General features: G+C 40.6%; 1 protein-coding gene across 1 annotated transcript in view; it reads left to right on the top strand.

The window, feature by feature from the left end:
- The window catches only part of SLC36A4 (solute carrier family 36 member 4), a 151,047-nt gene that overhangs the window by 38,157 nt on the left and 90,154 nt on the right, over positions 1–22,736 (top strand). The window contains exons 7-9 of the mRNA XM_089508259.1: positions 100–327; positions 4,398–4,496; positions 17,074–17,243. Coding sequence (XP_089364385.1) covers positions 100–327; positions 4,398–4,496; positions 17,074–17,243 — 497 coding nt within the window. The remainder of the gene's footprint in view (positions 1–99; positions 328–4,397; positions 4,497–17,073; positions 17,244–22,736) is intronic.

Consider the following 22,736-nt stretch of genomic DNA (forward strand, 5'->3'; position numbering starts at 1 on the left):
CTCTGTCTGAAAGAGGATCTAGTTGCAAAACCTAAATTGTTCAAACTGTGCTAATTTATTTTTTTGCATATTTATATACACACATTATTCTTCCTGCAGATTCATGAAGGGTATATAGAACACAAATCCGGTGCTCTGAATGCTACAGAAACCCCTAGCCACTCAGAGACAAGTTCCATTGATCTGCGGCTATATATGTTGTACTCCCTTCCTTTTATCATCCTCTTGGTCTTCATCCGTGACCTGAAGAGTCTGTCTGTGCTCTCCTTCCTTGCAAATCTGTCCATGGCTGTCAGCCTTGTGATTATTTATCAATATATTATTCAGGTGAGTAAAGGATTGGTTCTTTGCTAATGTTTTCCCCTAGTAGTGTCATATTATACAGATGTGTTTTGGCATCCATTTTAGCATTTGGTTTTAGCTGTACATGTGTGTATCAGAAAAGTTCCATTGTTTGGACTATACCTCCCAGAATCCCAGGCAGCATTGCCTTGGTTGATTATGGACTTATGGAAGTTGCAGCCAACCCAAGCAATTTTTCTTGGCTGTTGTGAGAATATATAGCAGTGGTAGCTGAAAAATTTTGAACTTATCTGTCACCTTTCCTAGTGCATTGGGTAGGTTACAGTGAATGCTCACGGTGGAGGTAAGTGACAACAACAAGGGAGAGCTCTGCATGATACATCTGGTGAATAGCCAAATGACCTTTAGCTGATTTGTCCAAATTATCTCATATCTTGTTTAAAGGTCATGGTGATTCACCGGTATAACTCCATAACTTTGGAGATTTATCCTGCAAGATACTTACCTTTTCCCTTGTGCATTTTTAAAACGGTGTAGTGTTTGCTAAATGTAGGGTAATTTAATTGGGTTATAGGATTACCTGCTCCACCTCCACTGACCTCTCACAAACCTATTAGAAATAAATATATGTGGGCAAGCACATTGGTCACATTCTAAGATATATGCACCACATCTATATATACTCTGGGAGAACATGAGAGGGGACCTTTTTGATCGTGGTTTTCTTGCTGTGGAATACCTTCCTTTTAGAGGCCTGATGGCGCCAACACTGGAACCAAGTAAACAACATGGCTTTTTATTAAATCCTTCTGGGCCTAATTGATTTCATGCAAATGGATGGACCCTTCCCATCTATGGGAGTTTGGCTGTGGTGGCCTCGGTGGTTGGCAAAAAATGAATGGTTTCATCCCATATTATTCAATGGTGGTGATAGCCTTGGCTGAAGAGCGGGGTATAAATAAATAAGTATTATTATTATTATTATTATTATTATTATTATTATCTGCATGCATGTGCTGCCATTGAATAATATGAGGCATGGCAATCTATGGGCAGTTAAATCCATGGATTGCCAGCCCGCTGTTACTTTATAGTTTTAGATTGTTTTAAACTATTTTAGCTGATTTTAATTTTCTTTATTATCTTAACTCAACAAAGTGTTAATGTAGTTTGGACAGTTCAGATCAGTGCTGGCAAGCTTTTTAGGGGCCGAGTGACCAAACTAAAAAGTCTTCCGACAGTGAGTGTTACCTGGTGCTGGGGGTGGGACTTCCACCCTCTGAGGGCAGAATTTCTGGGGCCTGGGGGCTCGAGGGGGGAAGAAGAGAAAGAGTGCTCACATTCTCCAGAAAGGCAGCTGAAGGCGGGGGAGGGCGGGAAGGAAAAGGTAGAGGCATGTGCCACTTCTCCTCCTCCCCCTGTTCTGTCCCCAGCTTTCAGTTGCTTCTAGAAAGGCAACTGAATGTGGGGGAGCGCGCACTTCTTCGTCCTCTTCCTCCATGCTGTGCCTGGCCTTCAGCTGCCTCTGGAGAGGCAACTGGAGACCAAGGATGGTCAGGAAGGAGGAGGAACAGGCACGCACCTCTTCCTCCTCCTCTCGCCATCATGTGCCAGGGAAAGTGGTGTCACGTTTCATCTCTGGCATGCGTACCCATAGGTTCACCATCACGGGATTAGATGATATACAGTAATTTTTGTTTGTTTAAATTGGTTAATCTGATTTTATTGTACATGACTCTGAGTTCTTTAGATGGAGGGTAGCATATAAATATTTAAATAAATAAATATACAGTTGGTCCTCTATATTCACAGATTCTTTATTCACGGATTCAACCATCCAGGGCTTAAAAATATTTAAATATATACTATGTGCCTGCACCATACACAGGTGCATTATATGCAGCCTTCAGTTTACTTGTGGCAAAATAATGAATGGCAAGCGAGCCTGAGCCCCATTATATTCAGTTGGGCTTGAGCATACACATTTTTCACCTTAGGCGTGGGAGGTGAGGGGGTCTAAATTGCAAAAAGCAAACCCTGATTTTGCCTTTTACTTAATTGACACCATTTCACTATGCCAGTGTATTTAATGGGATTTGACCAACCTTGGATTTTGGTATTCACGGGGGGTGGGTGGGTGGGTGGGTGTGTTCTGGAAATAAAACCTAGTATGAAGGGCCTCCACTGTATGCCTTTAATTTTCCTGTTGAGTGCCATGTGTAATGTGCAGATCCCTATGCATGGGATTATCTTGAAAAGGGAACTGGATAGTTTCATGGAGGATAGGTCTATCAGTGGTGATAACTAGAGACAATTATTTAAGAGACAATTGCCAACTAAATCCCAGGTGACACCAGAGGGTAGTGTTGTATGAAAGACTGCTTCCAGAAGCGCCTAGTATCCATAGTAGAAAATGGGATGTTAGGTCAACTGAACCTAGCAGGGATGCTGTTTTCTCTTCGTGTCCCTCTGTCCCATGCAGATTTGGTTATATCAGCTGTCTTTAACCTTTATCTGCTAGATTGTTTTTTTTTTTTTAAACTTGACAATTTGAATTGTGTGAGTTGTAGAGTGTTTTCTGATCACAGTGACAATTCCAACATTTTGCAGGGTATCAAAATGCTCTGAAGGAATGTTTGAATGCATTCTACAAAGCTCGGAAACATAAGGTGGAATAAAAGGAAAATAAAATCAGATTGTAAATAAATAAATTATCACTTATTGTAGTGTGGGGCTGTTTCCTGATCTCAGTGTACTCCTGTTTGTCTGTAGTGGAAGAAATTTCATTTCCCCTTAAATGGAGTTGGCAGCAGAAATTTATAACTTCTGCTTTTCTCCATCATAGTTCTCTCTCCCCCCCCCCCCCCCAAAAAAAAAAAATAGCATAAGACATTTTTGTCTGAATGTGTTATATTGGCAGGGGCAAAAATCAGTGGATCAGTAAAATCTGTTGTATGTTTGTGGGGAAGAAAATTATTTGTGGCAAATGGTTGAAATATTGGAACATTGTTCATTGTTCATAATTGTGCAGGTGACAATTTTGTAGAAGGCCTACTTTATGGGTCTAGCCTTCTGTGGGTTTTGCAACACAACATGTCTCTAGGTAGGGCTGCCATTTCAATATGTTGTGTTGCAACCGTTCCTAGACCTTTAATAATTGGGCAGAAAGGGCAATTAAGCACACAACCAGGTAACAAACAACACCTGCTAAATTTCCTTCTCCTTAGTCATAGATGCAAGAATAATTATAGCAAGAAAATGGAAGATAGAAGAGCCTCCCCTCATAGATGATTGAATGCAAAATATTCATGAAATGAGAGAAATGCATAGATTAACACATATAATAAATAATAAACTAATTCAAAAAATAGAAAATAATTGGTAACCAATCTTTGATTATTGGAAGGAAATATCGGGAATAAATTTTTTACCAGAATTATTAGAGAACTACAATGATAAACACTAATTTAATAATTCTCAGAAGAACTACAAATTGTATTATTCAAAGGTATATATATGTATATAGATCATTGGTTAAAAACAACAGACATGAATGTTCAAGTTTGCCTATTAGACACATATATGCAATCACCAAAAAGGACAGTCCCAAATAAGAGTCAATGAGGTCATAAGAAAGCTATTTAATTTTGTATAAGAATAAGGAGAAATGTCTTTACATATATGATGGAGTTTAATGATATGGTTACGAATAATTATCTGAGGTGAAACATGCCAAAATGAGCGACTATAGAGAAAGCTGAAGATTTGGAAGTCAAAAAGAAGAAGACAGACTTCAAAATGTATCTGTTAACTGAGCAACAAGAATAAGTATGATAGAATTTTTTTTACTTATTACTGAAAACTTGAATATAAATATTAATTAAAAAATAAAATTCTCTCTTCTGCATGACCATTAAAGGTACAGGAGTCTTCTCTAGTTTTCACTCTGACAACCCTAACTGGGGGATTAAAATGTTTTGCTGGTACAGGAAGGTTAATAGGAACTATGATGAGCATTTGTATCCATTTCTTTGCAAAAACTGTTAAAATTGCTTGAAGACAGTACATTTTGTTGCTATGATGTCTTTTGGCAGGGTTTATCGATTCCGCGAAACTTGCCTCTGGTGGCCAACTGGAAGAAGTTTCCTCTCTTCTTTGGCACAGCTATATTTGCCTTTGAAGGCATAGGAGTGGTAAGTATTGCCTTAGAATGAAGGCTTTGTTAAGCATTAATGAATGTCACTTAAGAATTAAGATTTTGGGATGGCATTCTGGGATGACAGCTATGCCTCCGTAAGTACTTTGGATTCACAAACAATACCTAATTGTGTACATGGCACCGTTGCTATGATTGTAAATGCTACCTCAAATCTTTAGAATTAGTTTATTATTTATTTCTCTGAAGATGGCAGCCACAGATGCTGGCGAAATGTCAGAAATAAACTCTTCTAGAACATGGCCACATAGCCAGAAAAACCACAAAAAACTATCTCTCAAATCTGCTTTATCAGAAACTATCCTTATCTAGAGGCTGGTTCAGATGATGATCGTGGGGCAAAGGAGGCGGGTACTTCCATGTGTAACTGCAATAATCAGGAGCAGACCCCTGTCACAATTAGTCTTAGGGGTGAAACAGACCAGGAAGGCAATGGCAAACTCCCTCTGAAGAAATTTGTCAAGAAAATCCCATGATATGTTCACCTTAGGGTTGGAAACGACTTGAAGGCAGACAAAACAACAACAGTTGCTATATTCAGCAGTAGCCTTGTATGGCCAACACAGCTACCTCTGAATATGTTTTCTGGATTGAAGGTAGTAAATTTAGCTGCGACAGGGAAACAACTAAACAATAAAAGTCCTACCCAATATGGAACTAAATACTGGGACTTAACTCAGTGAGATATCTACTTCCAGCAACAATAAAACTTTTTCTTTTGGGCTATAATTGGCTGAGTTTTACCTATACAGTGCCTAAATTTTCCCCACAGATGTAACCCTATACCTTCTGAGAAATACAGCGTTATCTGCCTAAGAAAGGGCTCGTGGCTTCCCAAAAGGTAGATGGTGCATGTGTACTGTAGAAATAATGCAAATTGACACCACTTCAACATCTTGAAGGCAAACAACATACACAACGTAAAATATAGACCTTGGTTCTTAAAAATTCAAAAGTTTAGACTGTGTAAAAAAAAAAGATTGCACAGATTCATTTGTTAGCAAAGTTAATTATTTTCTCTGGTGGCAGAGCTAACATGAGTTTCTTTAACCTCTTTGGGCCTCTGATGTGAAAGGCTGCAGGAGGGCATTTGCAGATGAGAAGTGAGTGTGTATATAGGGAGAGAAAATGTATGTACAGTATACTTAACCTTCTGCCTCCCTCCTTTTTCCTCACATGATTAGGTAGCCTTATCTTAGAGCTATGCAGTGGGGAAGGTAAAGCTGGATGGAGGTGAATGAAAAAGCAATGGTGAGGAAAATACAGTAGCCAGAGGAAGAGTTAACCATTTCTTACCTTTTTTCTTGGTTTATCAGAGTTTTGCAAAACTAGGAATTCTGTAGCTGATGTTGGTGGCCTTGTTTCCACCTACTGGTAATACCTCTTGAATGGAGGCTGTGTTTATACCTTCATTTTAATTGGTTATCACTTCTGACAGTTTTAGAGTGAGTCTGGGCAATTTACTCTACAGCTTGACATCAATGTTACTATCATGGCCTCATGCTACAGAATTCCAAGAGTTGTATTTTGGTGAGCTACTTCCATTTCTTTTTTAGGAAGTATAGTCTTTGGAGAGGGACTAAAGCTCTCTAGCCACTTAACCAAAATACAAATTTCAGGATTTTGTAAAATGGAGCCATGACAGCTAAAGTGGTGTCAAACTGTAGGTACAGTTGTAAATTTTTAGCTACATAGGTTTTATAACTTCACTGTAATGGACAAAGCCTCTCTTTCCTTCAGTAACAATGCTATTTCAAAATGCTGGTGAATTACTACATCTTGCAGGTTGATATGGGTAGGCATACAGCTGAAAATTGCTGCTTTTTCAGGAGGGAGGATGCCTCTTGGGCCATGTCTGCACTGCAGAAATACATCAGTTGGACACCATTTTATCTGCCATGGCTAAATGGTATTGCATCCTGGGATGTGTAGTTTCATGAGCTATTTAACCTTCTCTGTCAAAAAGCTCTGGTACACTACGAAACTACAAATCCCATAATTCCATGGCAGGGCGCCATTGTAGTTAAAGTTGTGTCAAACTGAATTGTTTCTGCAGTGCAGATGTAGCCACGGTCAGCTTAACACCTTCTGTTTTATCATTCTTCTATTCCTTGTCAAAGGTCTATCATAGGGAATTAATTAGGAATTACACAGGAAAGAAGCAGCACAAAGGAAATAGAATGAGGAATTTTTATAATTACATCAGACAAACAGATAGAAGGGAGTGCATTGTGGCTTCTCCTCCTTCTTTGCTTGGTCATAGTATATTTATTTCAATTATTATATTTTTAGAGTTAATTAAAAAATTCCCTTTATAGAAGGCAACTGTCCTGTTACCTTTGTTTGGGGAAGCCACTTATTTTTAACCTGAAGCTGCAACTGCTTTTCTTTCTATCTCACTTCCCCAGGTTAGGTTGTCATGACTGGTAACTGGACATATCTTAATATCATTAGTTCCCTTTGCCACCTCCTCATCTTCTATAAAGGCAGTATAGGGTTTTATTCTAAGAGTACAAAAGAGATACCTTATTCAATCTTCTGCTTTCTGTTTTTCTTTGTCTATTAGAGGCTTTGTCACCAATTATTCATGCTGTTTTTATCTTTACTTCTATCTTACTGCATCAGGGCTGTGAATATGTTGTGATTCATTGAAAGAAGCATAGAATGGGATACTGATTACAGAATCTGGTTTGCTGTGATTCTTATCTTTTCTTTTAGTTTATTTTCTTTATGGTTGAAAATAAAATGCTTAGAAGAAGAGCTTGGAAAAGTTCCTTATTTTGTACTGCAACTTTTACATTCAACCGGCAAGCTTGGCCACTGGCTGCCGCTAGGCTATTGCTTTTGGGTGCTTTCATGTTTTGATAACCCTAAGGTGATCCTATCATGGTGTTTTCTTGACATTATTTGTTCAGAGAGCATTTACCATTGGTTTCCTCTGAAGCTGATCCCTGGTTTTCTGGAGTTCTAGTCCAACACTTAAACCAGTACACCATGTTGGCTCTCCTACTCTTAAGAGGTACACTAAAAAAAGTGGAGGGGGGATAATTCCAGGCTCTTCTTTTGACCATGCTATTCCCCAATTATGAAGGACAGAAATTTGCAAGTGTTTGAACAAAGCTTGCTGAAATCTAGCATCCATTGGTTGTAAATAAGGCTTCAGTCCCTTTCTAGAGCATTGTCCTTTCTAATGACAAACAAATGCAAAATGAACTGAACAAAGCAATAATAGAAAATGTTTGCTAAATTTGATGGAGTAGAAGAAATTATGGTCTGTTACAGACTGCCAAAATAAAGCTGCTTCGGGTCTCTTTGGAGGTATGCTGTTTAAATGATGCATGGGTCCTAAGAGTCCGGAGGTCGCGCCAAAGCCACACTCCATTCCTAAGCACTGGAGTGCAGCTTTGGTGCAGCTTCCAGATTCTTAGGATGCTTGCATCATTTAAACAGCATACCTCCAAAGAGACCCGAAGCAGCTTTATTTTGGCAGTCTGTAACAGGCCTATATAAATGTGCTCAATTTGCACTACCTGGGGCTCAGAATTTGGATGGCTTGAGCATATAACACTTTTTTTAATGTATGCACAGTCTATACACAGCCTGGCTTACATCTCTGGGAACCATCCAGAAGCTACCTTATGACTTCCACGAGAGCCCAGTATTTAGGGTATTTAGCGAACTCATTAATTTGGTGCTCTTTCGATTTGGTGCTTTCTCAAATTGCTCATTTCAACCTCCTGTGTCCGTGTGTCCACAAGAAAACCTGTCCCCTTTCCTAGTTTGTGCTGAGCCATGTTGTTTGGCACAACTTAATTGCTAAATTGAGAAGTGCCAGCGATTGCTGAAGTACTAAATGTAGCTTCAGATTTAAACTAGCTCCTACAGTTTCTTTCCTATGACATGCGCCATGGGTAACGGGATGGGGAAGGTTTATCACCGCAGAGTGACTGGCACAGGTTGCCTGCTGACCTTGTCTCCTTGTAAAGGTAAATGTCATGGCAGCAGGTTGCTAATGACTTGGAGGATATTGACAGGAGGAGCTGACCGACATGTATCCTTGCTGTCAGTCGTCTTTATTTTCTGTGCATACCAATTATGAGAGGACAAAGTGGGTGGCAGGGGTGAGTCAAACAACAGAAGAAAAGATTTATATGCAGTCTGTACCATCTGGAGTTGAAAATAATGATTTCTGCTTTTTCTATCTTTATATTGTGGTCTTCTCTTACTTATTTTGCATTTTGAAAGTGCCTAAAAGACAAGGCACCAGAACTAGCCCTACCATTAGGCAAAGTGGGACAACTACCTTGGATGTCAGATGCCAGGGAGGTGCCATCAAAGTAACAGAGGAGAAAGATGTCTCCCATGAAGATTGTCCTGCACCTTCTAAGTTAGTCTTCTGCCTTTAGGTGTGGTGGGAGAAGGCTGATCCATTGCAGATCCGAAGAAATGATTAACCACTGGTCCAGGTAGCTTTTGGACATGGAATAGAGGCAAGTGTTCAGCTTCAAACAGAAAAGTATTTTGGGCTAGACCTGTAAGGCAAAAGTGCCATATATGAGTTTAGCACTTATAAAACCCTGCTAGCTTGTTTAAACAGTTGGCCCTCCATATCCACAGATTCGTTATCCATGGATTTAACCATTCATAGCTTGAAAATATTCAAAACAAATATACATTCCCAAAAGGAAACCTTGATTTTGCCATTTTATATAACAGACACCATTTTACTATGCTGTTGTATTTAATGGGACTTGAGCATCCACAGATTTTGGCACCCACAGGGGGTCCTGGAACCAAATCACAGTGGATACCAAGGGCCTACTGTAATAGGCAGACATGGAAGAGGAAAGAAGTGGTACAGAAAAAAAAATGTGGTTAACTGTACATTTAATAATTCATCAAATTAAGGAATGTTTAAAAGGTGAGTGGGAGTGAATCATATGAATATCTGGATGCAATGAGTCCCAAATGGATGATAATATAAACTTTGGTCTGGGGATGCATTGGGCTTCAGAAGAATACAAAAACTCAGGAAGGTTTATCATGGTAAAGAACACAATTGGGTGAAGACAAGCAGCCGAGTCTGAGCATTTAAAACCAGTTAGAATTTTTAAATTCAATGTGATAAAAGAAGGAAAACCAGGGAAAGAGAAGAGAGAATCTGACAGTTAATCATATTTTTTAATGAATGATAATGTGCTCTTCTGAGAATTCAGTGCATCTGAAGAGCTAGTGTGGACTTCTCGAAAGCTTATGTAGGAATAAATTGGTTACTCTTAAGGGTACCACATCCTTGGTTCTTTACTGACTAATCAGTGTTGTTTACTTACATTGGATCCAAGTAATATCCACTTTAAATTTAATGCAACAAGGAATTGAAATAGAGTATTCCAAGGCTGTATGGGCAATGCAGTGGTGAAAAAAAAGGCAAGTTCTTGGAAGCTCTCAGACCCCTCATACTCAGGACAGAAATTAAAAGAATATTCAAAATTATTTGGAAAATGTTTGAGGAACCCTGATGGAAAGAATCGAGGTCTGACGACAATATTTGCAGTTTGGGACGTATCCTGTGCAAATTATTATTTCCTGTGCAGAAAATACTGTTTCTTACATAGAAAATGCTGTAACTAGGGATTAATTTTGTGCAAAATTCACACATGGCTAATTTGCATAGAAAACAACATTTTCAGCACAGGAAAAAACATTTTCTGCAAAGTCACATGTCAGTTTTGCACAGAACAACTCCTGAATTGCAAATAGCCTTTGAAAACGGTGTGGCTTTTGAGGTTCTCCCTGCAGCAGAAAGAACATTGTTAAAATTACTTGTAGCTTTCTTTGAGAAGAAACTTAGTGAAGAATTACATCCTTAATATGGGAAACAAAAACAGAGCTTGTGAATACAGGTTGAGCCTCCCTTATGTGGAAATCCAGAATACTCCCAAAACCAAAACTTTTTTCATGGGTGCCTGAGATAGTGACACCTTTATTCTTGGATGGTTCAGTGTACAAAACTTTGTTTCATGCACAAAATTATTTAAAAATATTGTATAACATTACCTTCAGGCTATGTGTATAAGGGCTGAAGGGTGGGATATAAATACTGTAAATAAATGTATATATGTATGTATGTATGTATGTAGTGTGGGGTTTTTTGTTGGTTTTTCGGGCTGTGGGGCCATGTTCTAGAAGAGTTTCTTCCTGACGTTTCTCCAGCATCTGTGGCTGGCATCTTCAGAGAAGTAGTGTGGGTCCCAACTCTATGATATCTTGTTATGTATGTCTATGCAAATACATGTATTCCAAAATCCAAAAACAATCTGAAATCCAACTCCTGGTCCCATTTCAGATAAGGGAGACTTAATCTGTGTTATCTTTGAGTCTATATCTCCCAGAAACACTCAGCCAATAAATTTACTAACTGTAGTGGCTCTAGTGAGTGAAGGTTATGCTGGCTGAATAGTTCTGGCAGTTGTAGTCCTAAACGTACCTGTTTTTAAGATCAGAAGAAGAGCCTATACAATTCAACAGGAAAAATTGACAGCCAGAGCTATTCCTGTTGGAAATCCATTCCTCCATCTGCAAGGCCAGATTGGTTGATTGAAACAAATTAAGAGCTCTTCTTGGACTATCAATAGCAATAACATTTACATTTCTATACTGTTTATCAGTGAACCCAGCAATCTAAGTGGTTTACAGTCTGTAAGCCAATTGCCCCCAACAAGCTGGGTACCCATTTTACTGACCTATGAAAGGATGAAAGGCTGAGTCAACCTTGGAGCCCTAGGATCGAACTCACAATGTTGTGGCTTCAGTACCAGCATTTAACTACTGCGCCACCAGGGTTTCTTTTTACTATTAAATACGGCAGGTGACAATGACTTGTATATACCATGCAGAAAAAAAACTGTCTCATTGTTGACTCTTTGCTTTTAATCTTATTTTAAAAAAGAAAAAAACTTTTAGAGCAGTGGTGGCCAATTGCATCAGGTTTGGAGGCTGATTATCTGCCCCCTGGGCCTTCCAGGGCTCCATGGGCTGTCAGAAATGCCATCCAGAACTGGGTGGGCGTCCCCTCCTGATTTAGACAAATAGATTTTTTTAAAATGTTAAACAGTTTTAAGGTGGGGGACTGCACCTCACTTAAACTCCTCTTTATGAGAGAGTAAAGGTGGTCCTAGGAGCTTGATGGCTACAAAAGCAGCCTGGGATAGGCTGCATAAAATCTCAGGGGCACCCTTTCTCCATCTTTGGTCTAGATCAAACTGTGCTTTTTAAGGGATTTTGGACTTCATGGCTGAGGCTTCTGGGAGCTGAAGTCCAAAATCTCTTAAAAAGCACAGTTTGGGGACCACTGATCTAGATGTTTCAGACGGATTAAGAGCAGGTGTGCTTTATATATGGGCACATTCTTCTTAAAGACTCCCACTACAGCTCAATACTAATTAATCTTATAGGCATGCCTGCTGGAAATTGAGTTATCTTTCCAGAAGACATTACCTTTCAATGGGAAATTTGCAGTGTATTACTTCTCTACTAGTGAAATTTAATCTGGTAATGTATTAGACACATTTCTGTGTGAAAGCTAGGGTTGCTTTGGTCATATTTTGTGCATATTAAGGTATCCTCCTAAGGGGAAAAAGGTCCTTTTTTCCCTTTTGAAACAAAATTAGGTGATCTCACATCCTATTTAACAGCGAAATGTTGAACTCTTTAGCTATTCTTCATCATCCACAGGTTTCCTAGAGCTGATGAGCTAAGCAGAGAAAAATGATTCATTTCCTTTAAATGTGAGACTTCAGTTCAACTTCTCTTTAGTCTATTTTCTTTAAACCCATATCATCTCAAAGTCTGTTTATTTGAACAAGGGGCTATCTCACCCTTTCAGAGAGAACATGGTATTTTGTATTGCAGCATGTGAACTTGGGATGTCATACCTACTGCTAAATAACTCATTTTCCTCTTCTGTATTTAAAGAGCTGGATTACCATCTTCAAAATGTCACTGACCTGGATCTTGAGGGTTGATGCAAACAGTCATTCAAACTGCTACTTAAAAATTAAAAGCTATTTGTCAGGACTTTCCACCTTGCTTTGGTTAATGATTTCTCTCTGAAGCAGCTTTAGATCATTTAAGGCTGATTTGGAGTGTGGGGGATCATAAAATTGTTTAGATTAGTTGTGACTCCATACTGAAGTGGGATAACCAAGGCATATACTTGTCTGATTTTGATGGATGACTTTCAGGTTGTTCAACATGATGATGTGGACAAGTTGCTTGGAGAGGTGAGGCCAGCCACTTGTCTATTATATCCATGTTCATTCTGGCTCATTAAAGTTGCCAGATGAGGACTGGTCAATTGAGTGGTGGAGGTTGTAAATCCTTCTTCCAGTTTGCTTCTGAGCATGACTGTGTTCCCTCTGCACCAGGTGACACCCAGAAAAGAGATGACACCCGATTGGGCATTCCACCTCCTTAGGGGCAGGAGGGGCACACACATATCCTTGCAGACTGCCCTAGCCTTGGGCTTTCTCCTAGGGAGAAAGCCAGAGACTGGAGAACCAGGAGCAGTGTGTACGACGGCAAAGCCTGGAGGGGCAGCGTGACACCTGGCATGGTGATGCCTCTGCTTCTGAGCTCCTTTCATGGTGCTGGTGCTGACCTACAAAGCCGTAACTCTCAGTATTCTACACCATTGGGTATATTGGCTAGGGATGTTGGGAATTACAGTCCACCAGCATCTAGAGCAGTGGTTCCCAACCTGGGGTCAGGACCCCTTTGGGGGTCGAATTACAATTTCCCAGGGGTCGCCAGGGACCCCCCTCAGAGCACCACTTCCCAAGCAAAGGGCTCCCAAGCTAGGCCCATTAGAGCAGCAGCCACCTCCAGGACCCTCCTCAGTTGCTTAGCACCTTCCCACAGAGTCCCCTTTCATGCCTCTCTCAGGAACATAGAGCTCTGCAAAAAGGAAGAGAGACAGCACCAGTGTTGCCAATTTCGCGACTTTCACGCGAAAACGTGGACTTTTTAGAGCTTTTCGTGTGATTTTCGTGCCTGGCTCTAATTCAGTGCCTTTTCCGCGACTTTGGCCCATTTCAGCTCCAGCCTGCTGCAGAGCAACCAACCCTTTGGACTGTAACAGTTTTCAGCCAATCAGAGAGAGGGCTGGAAAAAAACCCTCTCTCTCTCTCTCTCTCTCTCTCATTGACTCCCTCTGAGAGAGTGAGGACAGAGCAAGAGCAAACCAACCAACCAACCGTTTGGAGGAATCACACTAACAGTTTTCAGCCAATCAGAGAGAGGACAGTGATTGCCCCCCCCCCCCCCCCAGGCATTCTCAGGCTTCAGGGGAAAGCAAAGTGGCTGCTGTGTGATCATGTGAATGTGATGTCCCTGAGAGTGTGTGTGTGTTAGTGATTAAATATGCCTCTGAGCATGGGCAGAGCACCTGGTAAGTTGGCATCCCTGCCCTGTCTTCCCAGAATTTTGTTTTGTGGATCTCTTTTTCGTTCTCTTTTCCATTGCCATCCATACTCCAGAAATAATCCAGTTTGGCACTGCTTTTAACTGCAAGGCTCCCTGCGATGATGGGATTCTGGGCACAACAAACCACCAAGCCCAGAATTTCATGCATGGAGCCCTGGCTGCCAGTAAAAGCAGTGTCTCAACATGTCACAACAAACTACAATTCCCAGGATTCCCTGGTTTGACAAGGGAATTGCCTCCACGCTTCCAGATCACAGCCCCAGAGAATGAGTCTACAGGATATCAGTGTTGCCAATTTAAGTCCACTTCTTCAGCTGCATTTGGATTTAATCATGATGATAATAATAATAATAATAATAATAATAATAATGGATGATGATAGAGAGATCTTGTAGCACCTTTGAGTCTCACTGAAAAAAAAGTTGGCAGCATGAGCTTTCCTAGACTTAAGCATATTTCCTCGGATGCATGGGAATTGTAGTTCATTGTGGCACCAGAGCTCTTTCTCACAAAACTACAATTCCCAGGGTTCCCTAGCACTGAGCCAGGGCAGTTAAAGTGGTCTCAAACTGGATTATTTCTGCAGTATGGATTGGACCTTGAGCATTTTTAATAACGAAGGTCCAAAACACTGCAGAAATAATCCAGTTTAGTTTGTGACCGCTTTAACTCTCCTGGCTCAGTGCTAGGGAATCCTGGGAATTGTAGTTTGTTGTGGCACCAGAGCTCTTTTTGATAAAGAAGGCTCAATGTCTCACAAAACTACACTTCCAAGGGTTCCCTAGCACTGAGCCAGGGCAGTTAAAGCAGTCTCAAACTGGATTATTTCTGCAGTGTGTCTTGGACCCAACTCAGGCTGCATCTTCACTCCAGACTCTAGAGACAATCCAGTTTCATACCGTTTTTACTGCCATGGCCCAGTGCTATGAAATCCTGGGAATTGTAGTTTGTTGTCACACCAGAGTTTGCTGAGAGAGAAGGTTAAATGTCTCCAAAAACTAGAATTCCCAGGATTCCCTAGCACTGAGCCATGGCAATTAAAAGGGTGTCAAACTGGATTTATTTCTGCAGTGCGGTTGCAGCCAAACACGTTTCTATTTGGCACAAAGCTTCCTGAACCCCCTTTATGTCAAAATAAATATCTTAAAAGGACTGAAAGATTCTTTGTTTGGCTCAATGGTGATTTTGAGAGTTGAAATAAGTTACAGTTATTTTTATTCAATTATGTTTACGTTTATTTGCAAAACATCCGCCATTTTAACATTATGGGAATTTTCCGGGAATTGTGACTGAATATTCCGTGTGATGTGGGGGGATTCAGTGTGTTTTGGACAAACATTTCAGGGAATTATCTTCGAGGCTTGTTGGCAACACTGGACAGCACAGCCAAAGAGTTTCAGTTTCACTTTGAACCACTACCCCTCTGCCCTTCTATGATGGGGGTTTCTGGACAGGTTTCTTCAGAGTGGGCTGGCCATTGTCATCCTCTGAGGCTGAGAGAGTGTGGCTTCATGCCCAAGAATCAAGGCATACCTATCCTGGGGCTTTCTGGACAGGTTTCTTCAGAGGGGGCTTGCCATTGCCATCCTCTGAGGCTGAGAGAGTGTGGCTCCTTGTCCAAGGCTCAAGGCAAACCTATCCTGGGGCTTTCTGGACAGGTTTCTTCAGAGGGGGCTGGCCATTGCCATCCTCTGAGGCTGAGAGAGTGTGGCTTCATGCCCAAGGCTCAAGGCAAACCTATCCTGCGGCTTTCTGGTCAGGTTTCTTCAGAGGGGGCTGGCCATTGCCATCCTCTGAGGCTGAGAGAGTGTGGCTCCTTGTCCAAGGCTCAAGGCAAACCTATCCTGGGGCTTTCTGGACAGGTTTCTTCAGAGGGGGCTGGCCATTGCCATCCTCTGAGGCTGAGAGAGTGTGGCTCCTTGTCCAAGGCTCAAGGCAAACCTATCCTGGGGCTTTCTGGACAGGTTTCTTCAGAGGGGGCTGGACATTGCCAACCTCTGCAGCTGAGAGAGTGTGGCTTCATGCCCAAGGCTCAAGGCAAACCTATCCTGGGGCTTTCTGGTCAGGTTTCTTCAGAGGAGGCTGGCCATTGCCAATCTCTGAGGCTGAGAGAGTGTGGGTCCTTGTCCAAGGCTCAAGGCAAACCTATCCTGGAGTTTTCTGGACAGGTTTCTTCAGAGGGGGCTGGCCATTGCCAACCTATGAGGCTGAGAGAGTGTGGCTTCATGCCCAAGGCTCAAGGCATACCTATCTTGGGGCTTTTTGGACATGTTTCTTCAGAGGGGGCTGGCCATTGCCATCCTCTGAGGCTGAGAGAGTGTGGCTCCTTGTCCAAGGCTCAAGGCAAACCTATCCTGGAGTTTTCTGGACAGGTTACATCAGAGGGGGCTGGACATTGCCATCCTCTGAGGCTGGGAGAGTGTGGCTCCTTGTCCAAGGCTCAAGGCAAACCTATCCTGGGGCTTTCTGGTCAGGTTTCTTCAGAGGAGGCTGGCCATTGCCATCCTTTGAGGCTGGGAGAGTGTGGCTTCATGCCCAAGACTCAAGGCATACCTATCCTGGGGCTTTCAGGACAAGTTTCTTCAGAGGAGCTTTGCCTTTGCCATCCTCTGAGGGGTTTTTTTTTGTGATTAATCACTATGCTTTACTTATGTTCAATGAAAATACGATTCATAACAGTAGCAAAATTAAAGTTATGAAGTAGGAACGAAAATAATTTTATGGTGGGGGTTACCACAACAGGAGAAACTGTATTAAAGAGTCGTGGCATTAGACAGGTTGGGAACCACTGATCTAGAGGATCTCATGATTCTATCCCTGCTGTACCTTTAGATTTCCTGCATGAGTGAAGAGGGAGTTGGACTAGATTGGTAACAAAGTTTCTTCCAGCTCTGCAACAGTGATGCTCCTGGTTATTATTCAGAGTAATATCTTTTTGGGACATTTAGGAATTAATGCATACATTACTCTAAACATTTTGCTGGAAGAAGTTTTAAACCAAAAAATGTCCAAATTCATTCTGCTTATCTTTTAGGCACATGCTTCTCTCTATTTCTCTCTCCCTCTGCTAGGTACTTCCACTCCAGAATAGGATGAAAGATACTGAACGTTTCCCATTGGCCCTCAACATTGGTATGGGAATTGTGATGACCTTGTACATCTCCTTGGCCACTCTGGGGTATATGCGCTTTGGGGATGAAATCAAAGGCAGCATCACTCTGAACCTGCCGCAAGATCGGTGGTAAGTGGAATCACAATTTTTAATGTCAGTGTCCATGGTGGTTTCTAATAAGCTGTACACACAAACAGTGCATTATAAAATTTATGCATAGCAGTAGGAAAAAAGGCAGGCAATCAAAACTGATTTTTCAACCACTAGACACTATTAAGTTGTACAAGTGTATAATGGCAGAAGTAGCTCTTTACTGTCTAGAGGGAAAAACCTGCTGAGTGGCTGGCTGGATGCTGAATCACAAATCCTGTTCAGTGATTACTCATGTATTGACCAGTGAGCAAGGGGACTGTGCCAGCACTTCTGTTGCCCCCTTATACATGAAAGATGGAGAATTTTTATTGTTTGTGTTGGAACCCTGAAAAATCCTTGGGTGTTAAAGTATCAGTACACATATGAGTAATGATTAAATACGGCTATATAGAGCAGTTCTGAATTAATTCTTTAGGAAAAACAAAAGGAAAAAAGTAAATGCTCTTTTGTCAACAATGTAAAGTGAGTTGCTATAGCTTTGCTGCCATTTCAGTGGCATATTGTAGAATAGGAGCTCTGGTGGTGAAGAAATTAAGTGCCAGTACTTCAGCCACAGCGTTGTGAGTTCAATCCCAGAGGGCTCCAGATTGACTCATCCTTCCATCCTTTCATAGGTTGGTAAAATGAGTACCCAGCTGGTTGGGGGCAATTAGCTTGCAGATTGTAAACCGCTTAGAGCAGGGGTAGGCAATCTTTTTGAGCCGGGGGCCGGGTTGCTGTCCCTCAGACAACTGGGGGGGCGAAGCCAAAAAATAAATAATTAAATAATTTTTTAAAAAATTAAATATATAAATAAACCAGGACAAATGTAGGACAAAATTTTCAAATGGAAGACACTTTTTTTTAAAAAAATGGAGGACACACGAAAAAAATTTCTGATTTTTAAAAAAATGTTAATATAAATGCATGTTTCTGAGGCCTCTATAGACAATTGCCCCCCAAAGGCCCCGGTGGCAATCGGCGGCAGGACTGGGCTGGGGCCGGTCCCAAGGCCTCGCCGGGCCGCATCCAGCCCGCGGGCCGCAGGTTACCTACCCTTGGCTTAGAGAGTGCTAAGTTCACTATGAAGCAGTATAGAAATATAAATGCTGAATGCTAACTATTGTAAGGATTCATGATGTCTTGATGAGACTAAGCAGATCTGAGTTTGGTCTGTGCCTGGATGAGTGAACATTTGGTAACATCATATATATAGTGTTTTGGATTCTATGACTGAAGGAAAATGGTGGTATGAATGCTACCAGATTGAAATACCCCTCACCATCATCCCACAAACCAGCTGGGGAAGAACAGTACATGAAACTAGACGAAAATAATTGAATTTGATATTTCTGGCTGTGAATCCAGTACAGGCTGTCTACTACATGCCAAAACTGAAATGTTTTGCAGTGTCCTTCCTTCCCCAGTCTTGTGCTGTTGTCCCATGGGTGATGTAGTCTGTCTAGTAAAGTTCAAGATATAATTTGGGCTGCTTAAATTCTAATGACGTGGGTGGAATCTAAGCCTCTGCATGATGTGTGCAAGATTGTAGCCTTAGGCTGAGATGCACCTGCTAGTAAGTAAGTACTGCTGAGCACAGTGGGACTTGCTTCTGAGTAAATAGGTAGAAGGCTGTACTGCATGTTTCTTATGCTGCCACAGCAGTTATGTTTCTGCAAAAATTCAACTTTCTATCTGCAAGCAGGTTTTGCTGGGTCATAACTATCTAGAGCAATCCTGAGCTCTGTAACTTCAGGATGGTGGAAATTTGTTTTTTTGCTATTGTGGCTAATGTACACTAAGTTGTCTTATATAAAATAGTTTCATTCTCTTTCCAAAGCAATATATGCTAGGGTCAGTTGACATATGGAGTATGAGGTTGTTTCAGGGGTGGGGAAAATCAACATCTCCCAAGGGAAATTTCCCAGTTTGGGATCCACTGCTAATTTTTGGCACATCCAACCCTGTTTCTTTTCCTGCCTGCTGTTGCAGCCTTCTCCTCTGCTTTCTCCATGTGAACACTCTTGGAGAAGTGAACAGAGAGAACAGCTTTTACTTTTCTTCTCTGGGAGGTGGTGAGTACTGGGCCAAGAGGAAGAAGAAAATGAATGGGCAGCAGAAACAGGGTTGTGAAGAAGGTGGTTGAACTGTGAACACCCTGCTCTTCTGCTAGTGGGGGAGACATGATAACTACCAGAAACTTGAAGCTGCCCTGCATTGTTCTTTTTTTCCATTTCATTTTAGCCTTGCATAACATACAAATATATAGAGTGATACAAATTTGTACATAAAGAAATGTATGTGTGTGTATACACACACACACACACACACATATATATATATACACACACACACACTTGTATATATATTTGTAAACCAAATGCCCTGCATTGTTCTAATAAACTAATGCCTTTGCAGATATGTGGTTTCATTTTTGAATTGGTCACATGCTAACTCCATTCTTGTTTGCTTACTGAAAAGTTTCTATTCTGCTCTTTTAGTGCGTATGCAGCACTTATGTCTAGTTTTTTGTGGGTTTTTTGGGCTATGTGGCCACATTCTACAAGAGTTTCTTCCTGACGTTTCATCAGCATCTGTGGCTGGCATCTTCAGAGAATGCTTGCCTAGAAAGGAGTTGAGTATATATATACTGTGTGACCTGGGAAGGCAAGAGTGATTTGCATGTGGATTGTTCTGTTGCTAATGGCAGGCCTCAGGGTGGGAGGATATGCAAAAGAGGATTAATGTCTGCTTGATTAGTGCTCATTGTCTGCTGGGAAACCCCTGACCTTGGGAGATTTCTCATTTGCATTTGTTGAGTCTTCATCTTGCTATTTTTCAGGACTGGTAGCCAAACCTTGCTTACTTTAAGGGTTTCCAGTTGTCCAGGTGTTTGTGGATTTCAATGGCTTCCCTGTGCATCCTGACATGGTAGTTGTTGGCATGGTCCAGAATTTCAGTGTTTTCAAACAGTATTTTATGCCCAGGATGGTTTGTAACATGTTCTGCTACTGCTGATTCGTGTTCCTTGATTTTTGTTTGCACACTGCGTTTGGGAACACGAGAGACACTGCAGACTGGGTCAGCCAGAAAAATCAGCAGTAGCAGAAGATGTTACAAACCATTCTGGGCATAAAATACTGTTTGAAAACACTGAAATTCTGGACCATGGAAGCCATTGAAATCCACAAACATCTGGACAATTTCAACAGGTCCTCCACGTGATTTGGACTTCAGCTCCGAGAAGCCCCAACCAGTTTGGCCAACAGCCAGGAATTCTGGGAATAGAAGTCCATAATATACAGAGAAATAGCTTGGGAATAACTGCTCTAGTGCCTCACCAAACTACAAACTCCAAGATTCCAGTGGATGTTGCCATGGCAGTTAAAGGAGAATCATGGTGTTATAATGCACTGTAATGCACATTGTGTACTAGCGGTCTGCAGATCCTAGAATCCCATTGGATTTTGTCATGGCAGCTTAAGTGGAATCATACTGTTATAATTTCACAGTGGGAAAGGGCGCTTAGGATTGTTTATAACACTTTAAGAAGAGGAAAATCATGTGCTGCAGTAGCATATTCATTACTGAGAGAAAGTGTGGAGGCAGAGCTTTGAAAAGTTACTTTTTGGGGTTCTAGCTCTCATAGTTCCACAGTTCTGAGAATGGTATTGTCCTCCAAATGTCGACATGCTGGTTTAACCATGGTTTGAACCTTGGTTTAAACCAAATTACTTAAACCACAACACTGCTGTTTTTTAAAAAATCGGTTATCTATATAAATAAAAATATAAATGTTTGTTTGTTCAAAATCCTAAATCTCTGAAGGTTCTTCACCGATTGCTTTGAAATTTTGACACGTTCCATTCGAATACACACATGTTTTTATATACATACTGTATACCTACTATTATATAGATGTCACACCTGTGACAGGTAAAAATATAGTTTTTGTGAAAAACAGCTCCTTCTCTTGGACGTAACAACAATACATGCTATACTAAATATTTGATTGGCGTTTGCAATCACCATCAACAAAGCTCAGGGCCAATCTTTAGAATTATGCGGTTTAGATCTCGACACGGATTGCTTCTCACATGGACAATTATATGTTGCGTGTTCTAGAGTCGGGAAACCACACAATCTCTATATCTACACAGACAATGGAACAATAAAAAGTGTATACCCACAAGCATTGTGAAATTAAATATTTCAGAAATATGTGCTTTCTCTTTTCTTTCTTTTCCATTTAACCAGACTGAGCCACATCAACGCATGACCGGGTACAGCTAGTTTTATATATATATATATATATATATATATATATATATATATATGAAAGTCTGGATATTATTACTATTTTCAGCCCTCTTACTGGAACAGGAATGACTGTTTGAACATTTTAACTTTAATGGTTTATTGACAATTGTTCATTGTTAAACCAGTATCCAATGTCAGTTGCTTCTTTTTAATAACTGTATTTTATAGTGCAAGAAATGCCATTCAGACACAAATCCTTCAATTAACATAGATTCAACCAAAACCATTTGCTTTAAATGAGCACTTTTAAAAGACCAATTATTATTTAAGCTAGTGGTCATAACATCTGAATTGTATTTTCCTACCTTATTTTCTGAATTAGTCTTTTATTGGTGGAGATCTACACATTAATGCAAAAAAACTGGTTTATGCCACAACACATCACCACAACAAACAAACAAACCCTGGTTTAAACCCAAAACCTTGTTTTTGTTTTTGTTTTTAAACCTATTTTATCCTCCAGCCCTGCACTAATACTGAAGAGGGCCAGTTTTTCAGGCTGATAGGGTTCGGGCTGGGATTGAAGCCTATCTGAAACTTGCTGAAATCTTAGTTTCAGGAAGATGAAACAGTTCACGGTGTATTTTGCTGAGCTTAGCACGGCATTTCCTCAGCAACACTGATAATTCAGGACAGAATTAAGTCTATTTTGCTACACTTAATGAATTTTTCTAACTTCTTTACAATGCACCAGTGTTTGCCAAGAAAGGATCTGCCTGTAATTATATTTCTCTTTCTCCATCTCTTTTTTCTTAGGTACAGCACTGTTTTCAATATATCCCCCACCCCTCGCCCCACATTGATAGTATAACCAAATCAAGCTGGAATGAAGAGATTAACAAAGAATGCTTCTAGTTCTTTAAAGACACAAATGACTTTTCTTCTTTTTCTCTTTTTCTTTTAGAAAAAAAGATTGTAAAGAGAGATTTTAACTTGCTTGGAAATAGCTAATAAATTAACAACAGTAAAATTAATATTTCTAAAAATAGTTTCTTAATATGGGACATTTTTAATGCTTTGCACTGCTAGAAACTTGCTAACTCCATTACAATGGATAGGTTTTTGCTTTGAAGTCAACCTGTACCTTAAGCTTTGAAGTTTATGAAGTAATTCCTTTTTCAGGTTAAGACTTTTAATGAGCTTTCTTCTGTTTCAAGGAATCCTGCATCT

This window comes from Sceloporus occidentalis, unplaced genomic scaffold, assembly GCF_023333645.1.
Source record: "Sceloporus occidentalis isolate IW3139 unplaced genomic scaffold, rSceOcc1.0.p SCAF_2, whole genome shotgun sequence".
Classification (NCBI taxonomy): Eukaryota; Metazoa; Chordata; class Lepidosauria; order Squamata; family Phrynosomatidae; genus Sceloporus; species Sceloporus occidentalis.